This window comes from Anoplopoma fimbria, chromosome 9, assembly GCF_027596085.1.
Source record: "Anoplopoma fimbria isolate UVic2021 breed Golden Eagle Sablefish chromosome 9, Afim_UVic_2022, whole genome shotgun sequence".
NCBI classification, from domain to species: Eukaryota; Metazoa; Chordata; class Actinopteri; order Perciformes; family Anoplopomatidae; genus Anoplopoma; species Anoplopoma fimbria.
The window spans coordinates 3,431,335-3,439,068 of NC_072457.1; the positions used below are offsets into that span (position 1 = coordinate 3,431,335).

The window sequence follows — 7,734 nt, forward strand, 5'->3', positions numbered from 1 at the left end:
ATTAGCATGGGGTCGTAAACAAACTCTACTTTCACACATTTGATTTTAATTTAACTTTTCTAACTTGAATTAAATGAATTGAGAGTGAATAAAACCCTGCATAACCACCCCTACCCGCTAACCCTTTCTTCCCCTTATTTTCCCTAACTTGCATCTCCATATTTCCCATAATCCCCACCCCACCCTCACCTCCACCTAGAAACTGCCCCTCCCCCTCGCCCACTCCCTTACCCGCTCTGTATTCCTAACCTCTTTGGTGACTCTTTTGTGTCTTTGAAACAGGGTTCCTACACGTTCTCTAATAAAATAAAATTCCATCAAAAAAAAGAAACTTTTTGGATGGATTTTAGATGTCTTGAGCTCACGATTAGTCGTCGTGGCAACGGACGTCACAACACAGGAAATGACAGGAGCACTACAGCTATTTAAGAAGGATTTCTTGGGAGGTTTCAACTATTTTTACAAACTTTTTCAAGATTTTTGTGCAATTCCAAAACGTTCAGACTGTGTAGGAACCCTGATTGAAGGTGTCGCTAAGCTAAAACAATGGGAACCCACCAGAACAAAAGGTCAACAAGGCTGTTAGGACCAAATTAGTGTTGGTTCAAGGAATGGGCTCACTAACCTCCCCCTCTAATCTCCCCCCCCGTATCTCCCCTCCCTCTCTAGGTGGAGGAAGCTCCGTGGCTTGGCATGTTGGCCATGCTGCCGACCATGCCAGCCGCGCCAGCCATACCTGAGGGCCCTCCCAGAGCCGGAGGGCTGTGCTTGGTAGGTGAGGTCATGTCGGCTCCACGCCCCTGGCCTTGGCCCGGCGGGGCGTGGTGGGCGTGCTGCAGGGCGTGGCGCTCCAGCAAGGTGCGGTGGGTGAAGGCCCGGTGGCACACGTTGCACTGGAAGGTGCGCTCGGCACGGTGGGTGCGCATGTGCACGTTGAGCGAGCTCTTCTGGGTGAAGCGCTTGCCGCACATGGAGCACTGGAAGGCCCTGACGCCGGTGTGCACCACCATGTGTTTGAGGAGGTAATCACGCAGGGAGAAGGAGCGCCAGCAGATGGAGCACTGATGAGGTTTCTGACCTGGAGGGTGAAGTAAGAACAAAAATACAGAACGAACAAAGACACACACAAAGGGGTCGGGTCAGTTTATATGAATCATTTGGAGGAAAACTACATGAATCAAATCAGTTATTGGGGTTATTAGAGATGTTCTGATCACATTTTTTCCCTCCCGATACAGAGTGAATTATATGTAAATATTTATGTTATGCACAAAAAACTGTGGATGAATTACAAAGTTTAACATCAACCATCACAGTGTGAAATAAAGATTTGTTTTAATCCATAAAAATAAACTCTCATTTACTAACCATTTGAATTGTGTGTATTTATGACGGAAAAAAAACAAAACACTAAATTAGTGGTTGAAATAATATTTGACAAAAAAAATAACACTGCTATAATCAAACATCAAAAGGTAAATGTATCTGCCAATATGGATCATTAACAATCTCCAATTAGTATCGGCGGCAAAAAATCTCTAAATGTTAAATTTGCTCCGAATATATATATATATATATATATATATATATATATATATATATACATATACACACACACACAGTTGCCTGCTCTTTAACCCATCCAGCAGACACAGAAACATTTAAAATATTTATTTGGAGTCCACCTGAATAATTTAAGTCTAATATTCACACACCTTTTAGCTCAGGTTTGGTCTCCACCACTCCCTGAGAGAAATATCTGGCTTTTTATTGGCGAGATGTTCCACTCTCTTAACTAGCTAACTGTGTCTGCTGTTTGCTGCTGGGCAGGTAGTATTAATGACACAGATGAAAACAGCTCCAGAAGAGGGTTTGATAAGAACGACTTCGAATCAGAGAGTAAATGTGCCGTAAAACCAAAACAATGAAAGGAAAGCGCTGTATGGGTGTTAGGTTTCTCACTGCAAACGACCACCTTTGCATTCAATGTAGCGACATTCATGTCCTTTGACTCATTGTTTATGTTAAATATATTTTTAGGAAAATAAACAACGAGGTGGAGGAGGCGTGTCTCACCGGAGTGGATGAACATGTGCTTGCTGTAGTTCTTCCTGGAACGTAAAGATTTGCCACAGTGCGTGCAGTCAAACGAGGTCTCGGATCCCTGGGAGGAAGGGGAGGGGCCTGCCGAGCAGGAGGAGGCGGAGGGAGGCGGGGCCGGGGTCATCGGCGCCGGCGGCGGGGCCTGCTGAGTGGGCTCGGTCCCTGCCATGCTGTCAATCCCACCCATGGGCCCGCCCACATAGAAGGGAGCTGGCTGCGACTGGCTCACTGGGTACTGGAAGAGAAGCTGAGGACGAAAAAACAAGGAAATATCTGTTATTACTAGAATATAGGTGATAATGAACTAATGATGTACGTTTGTGTATTTAAGTATCGCAATATATTGAGTTGTAACCGCTGTATCATGATACAGATAGTATCGGCAGATTCACAAAATATCTGTGTAAAAGTCCATCAAACCAAAACTGTTTCCTGACTTGACAGATTTATTTGTATTTTAGTGCTGCATTGCTTTAAATTCTGCTATTTTTCAATCATCTCAGCATCACAAAAACTACAAGAAATATATTTTGGAAAGCCTCTTCAAACACATGTCTGCTGAGGGTAAAACCCATCATGTTTTTTAATCATTCATTCATGGTGAACCGATCTGCATCCTAACAAATTTAAATGTATAGAAACACGGTCATACCTGGAATTTCTTTGGATGCAAAAGTTTTAATTGTTTGCCATATTCAACCTTCCAAATTTCTAATTTATTTTTTATCGTTTTTTGAATTGTCTGAAAGTTGTTTTAGTTTATTGCTTCTAGTAATTAATCTTCATCTTCATAGAAGAAAGAAAACAATTTCTTTCAGAATTGTTGTTTGTTTGGCTTTTATTTGTTTTGTGAAGCTGCAAAGACCTTACACAGTTTGTTATTTAAATTGAAGAAATTAACATTATTTTAAATGTTACAGCTAATCTTGTTTAAAATTCTGTCAATTTACCTTAAACTCTTGCAAAAAACAAAAAATCTTCTTAGACTGTTAGATCAAATTCATTGTTTTTATATTTGTTGGGAAGAAAATTAAAAGCATTGCAGATTATATCAGGATTAGATCTTTTTTCTCCCGCCACATTTGTAATTATTTAGTGATAATGAACTCTTTATTTTTCTAACTGTGAAAAGTAAATAGCTTGTGCTCTATTAATTCTCCATATTCACTACTTATTTTCTGTTGGCACATAAAACAAGAAACCGGAGAATGATCTGACATCCCAATATCATACGTTATTTTAGCTTTAAATATATTTATTTTCCCCCCCATGCTTTCTTTTTTCTTTTTAAATAAAAAAACATATCAAATTAAACAGCAGATCATTTCTTGGAATGTTGACACAGCATTAACACATATAAAAAGCCTTGACAAAAACATAAAAACACATTAATAATCAAATCAAATAAAGAAATATTAAAGACATAAATCACCCTTAAAGTGAGCCCTAACTGCAATTTAAAAGTCTGTCATATGTTTGTTTCCTGACTGTAACACACTCTGTTACTGTAACTCAGCCTCTGGTGCATACTTTGTCGTCGCTCTGACAATCTGTTAACTCTACGTAGCAACATTCTGCAATTGGAGTGCAGCTAAAATGTAATCCCGGAGTTTGATATGAGACCTGCGTTTGCACACCGACCTGGTTGTTGATGGACTGCGTGGTCGGAGGCGGAGTCAGAGGCTTGTTGACCCTTCCTCTGGGGTTGAAAGCCATGGCCTGAGGAGGCTCGCTCTGGGGCCAGAAACTCTCCGAGAACACCCCCTGCTCATCGTAGAAATCCTGAAACATCACACACACACACACGCACACACGCGCACACGCACACGTTGGCTTCAGTTCAAGCTACAACCTAAAATATTTTTCCAGAAAACACTTCCTTTAAGTGTTCAGGTTCAATAAGAAACATACTGAACATCTGAAACACTTACCTGCTCCATAGGTGGATATCCAGCCTGACTCTGTGCATAAAGAAACAAATCCATAACCCGCTCTTCCTTCTGCACTGTGTCTCCTCTGATGTACAGATATGCACAGACCACATCCCTCAATGTTTGCAGTCACAAACTGTATGTCTTTTTTTTTAACCTCAATTTCAACACGTGCACGAGGGAAAGCATACGTTGGAAGGGTTAGCGGTCCGACCGGTCGAGCTACATTACCGGCTACAGAGCAGTGTGATCATGTTGTACAATATGATTGATGGCTCATACGGAAACGCATACTGGCGTGGGTGGAGCAGGAAGTCCCAACACATCTCATATATATGATGTTTCTAATTTCCTGTACCGACACACTCCTACCCGTCAACCTCAGATCCACCCACGCCAACTTCCTCACCTATATCTATATATATCTATATAGATATATATATGTCTTTTCTGTTTATTTCTGTTGTAATGTCATCTATCTGCCTTGTTTACATTGTTATTTATTTTATTGCTTCTGTCTTTATAATGTAAAGTGCCTTTGAATACCTTTTAAATCGCTATACAAATAAAATATATTATCCTATTACTATACAGTATATAAAAATTGAATATTGCAATAGCGATATGCATGATTGTTGTGCATATTTTCTGGAAATTCATAGGGGAAAGCACAAAAATGAACAGAGAAAAATGTCTTTTTTTTGCATTAAATACCCATAAAATCAAGGCGCTCCCATCGTACTAATACAATAGCATAAATCCAATATTGTAATGAAGCAGTTCTGCATATGAATTTACAATATTTCAACCTGGTATCACCATGTGACCTGAGGCAATCAGGGTCCTGTTTCACCAGGTTTACAAAACACAAGATGCAATTTGCAACGTGAGATCATTTCCCCTTTTCTCTACTTTCCCTTTTCACAACTCAAAACAAACACTGTACTCGTTACCACATGCAGGAGCAAGCAGAAGCCCTGTCTCACTCGGAAATGTATCTGCAGTTGGCAGTCGTTTGTAAAATGTGAAAGTGTGGCACAAACAAACCCTGATCCTGGGACTGAAAGAAGGCAATCAGAACACGTAGAGGAGCTATCTAGCACTACTTCTGGTACGGCGAACACCGTCAGTTAAATGGCTTCAACCATCATAGTGTGATATAAAGTTTTACTGACGATTTTTAACGGCCGATATTCAGTAAAATATGAGATCAGGACATCTGCATTTATGCTTTCTGTTCGCCGATCTCTGATGATGTTGTAAACATTGTAAACATCCAATCCGTGGTGAGATCAGCAGGAGACGAGATAGTAACGTTAGCAGCACGGCTAACAGCTAACAAAAGGAGGTTCTGTTCATTGACATAATGACGCGCTCAGGCTCTGTTTAGTGTAAAAACTATTATTGGACAAAGGTAAATTATAACGTTATCATGATGTGTTCACATGTAATCTGGTAAAATGTACTTTTATAAATAAAGTTGTTTGAATGAGATGTACAAAATAGACATTAAAGAGGTAATTATGAGCTCTTTACACTAACTCTAAGTAGCCTATAAAACAGCAATAAACCAGTAAAACAATAAAAAATGTTGGGACCAAAAAGATGATCGAAAATACTTATATTTAGGGTTAGATATTTTAAAGATATGCACTAAAAAGTTGTGTATGAAAAACCTTTAAATTCAGAGACAAAACATATTTGTAAGGCACAAAATGAATTGTAAATTGTAGTTATAAATTAGTGTACCACAAGCGGTGGCACGTTTTTGTTTTGTTTTTCTTACACTTCCAGCAGTGAAGAGCAAATACAACGCAAATTTGTTTTCCATAGTCTGTGCTGAAATATGAGAGTAAGAAACGACTTGACTTCACGTCATATGTACTAAAGAGCAGGACTGAGAAACTGCTCATAGACAGAAGATTAGATTACTTCAAGCAGCGATGGGTTGAATTGATGATCACATGCTTTGTTTCCCATTAAAAACAGAACGTCTTAACCTCCCAAATTGAGTGGATTACTCCATTTCCGGTGTTGACTCGTACTGCAGCACTTTGGGGAAAAAAAAAAAACTGACAGGCAAAGAGCTGAATCCTTTTGACTGTGTGGCAGATGTTCCTTGTGTAGTCTGCAGGGTACAGCAGGCTGCGGCATAAATCCACCACGCCCCCCTACTTATTTCAGGACGTGTGACAGAAATGCTGAGAATACATTTTGCACACTTAAGTAATTTTAAAAGTTAAATTTTTACTTTATGTACGACCTTAAAATCAAAGCTCAACACTGTTGTTTTACGCTCTGGTGTTGATAAATGTTTTAAACGTTCAATATAAGTGAGCTTTACATCATTAATTTGGTTTCTTCCATCAGCTCCCATAGTTGCAGCTTAAACCTCCCAGTTAAACCCACCTGTCCAAAGCCAGCCATGGATTCCTGGGAGCCCTCCTGCTGTCCGGCCCGCCTCTGGTCCTCCATGCCGTAGACGGATCCATCTGGGTCCTGAACCCCTTCATCTTTCACCACCACCCCTTCTCCTCCCAGCACCTAGAGAGGGAAAAGAACAATTAAATGTAAAGTAGTAAAGAAATGGCGTTCATAAAAAGCGGCAGGAGCAAATTGACCCGACTACAGCCCCTTTAAAGCCGGTGCCGATAAGTTAAACGACCTACAGTAAAAAAGCAGAAGTCCATAGAACGTAAACGAGGAAATTAGTGCTGAAGTTCAGACGAGAGCTTCTCTTCAACGGAGCAAAGTGCAGAAACATCTCAGCGATATATACGGCAATGCAGTGCGAGAAGAGGGAAAAGCAGTAAAAAGGGAAAGGAAAGCAAAGCGTTGCAGCTCTGCATGCCTGAAAGCTGTAACCATGGCAACCCTTCCCCTCATCCCCCCCACCTACCTGGAGTCTCAGCGGCTGCCTCTGCTTGCGGCTGTGGCTCACCCCCTCTCTCTGTCTCCGTCTCTCCCCCGCTCCCTCACGTCCAGGTCCTCCTCCTCGCTGTACCTCTCCATCGCCACCAGGTCGTCGGAGAGGTCGGTGGCGTTGCCGCGGAGGCTGTCCCTGCCGATGCTGTCCACGCTGCCCACGCCGGAGCTGCAGGCCGCCGACAGGTTCCCCGTGCTGCTGGTGTTGGCGCCGTTGGCCGTCTGAGCCAGCAGGTCCCGGAGTTTGTACCTGACGTCCTGAGTGCAGCTGGAGCTCTGCTTCATGAGGATGGCGCCGGCCCCGGTGCCCAGGCCGTCTCCGCACATGGAGCCGGGGCCCATGTCGCCCAGCGCCATCAGACTCACCGCGTTGGCCTGCTCCATCGGGCCCGGGCCGCTCTCGCTGGCGCCCCCAACCCTCCTCCCATGTTGCTGGACCCGCATTCAGCCATGAAGTTGGGGAAGTTTGCGTAACCTCCGCCCCCGCCCGCACCAACAGAACAGCTTCCACCGCCGCTGCTCTCCCTTCCTTTCCCCCGCCACGCTCTTCCTGTTTTGGGAGAACTCCTCCGAGCATCCCTCCTCCTGCCGCCGCCGCCGCCGCCGCAGCAGCTGCAGCAGCTGCAGCCGCCGCCGTGGCCGCCGCCTTCCTCTGAGAGATGATCTGGGTGCACTCGTCGATGACCGTCTTGATCTGCAGGATGCTGGCGGCGGTGAGGATGCAGAGGGCCTGCGACTGCAGCACCACCAGCGAGCCGCTGTACATGAAATCCAC

At 43.2% G+C, this 7,734-nt stretch overlaps 1 protein-coding gene across 2 annotated transcripts in view; it reads right to left on the reverse strand.

Annotated features, from left to right (window-relative positions):
• Positions 1-228: 228 nt before the first annotated feature.
• The window catches only part of zbtb45 (zinc finger and BTB domain containing 45), a 9,678-nt gene continuing 2,172 nt past the window's right edge, over positions 229-7,734 (reverse strand). For both annotated transcript variants that reach the window (XM_054605100.1, XM_054605101.1), the window contains exons 2-6: positions 6,934-7,734; positions 6,444-6,578; positions 3,745-3,885; positions 2,077-2,350; positions 229-1,078 (exon numbers count right to left, since the gene is read on the reverse strand). The exon at positions 6,934-7,734 is cut by the window's right edge and continues 505 nt beyond it. In XM_054605100.1, the coding sequence (XP_054461075.1) occupies positions 666-1,078; positions 2,077-2,350; positions 3,745-3,885; positions 6,444-6,578; positions 6,934-7,734 (1,764 nt within the window). In that variant the 3' untranslated portion in view covers positions 229-665. The remainder of the gene's footprint in view (positions 1,079-2,076; positions 2,351-3,744; positions 3,886-6,443; positions 6,579-6,933) is intronic.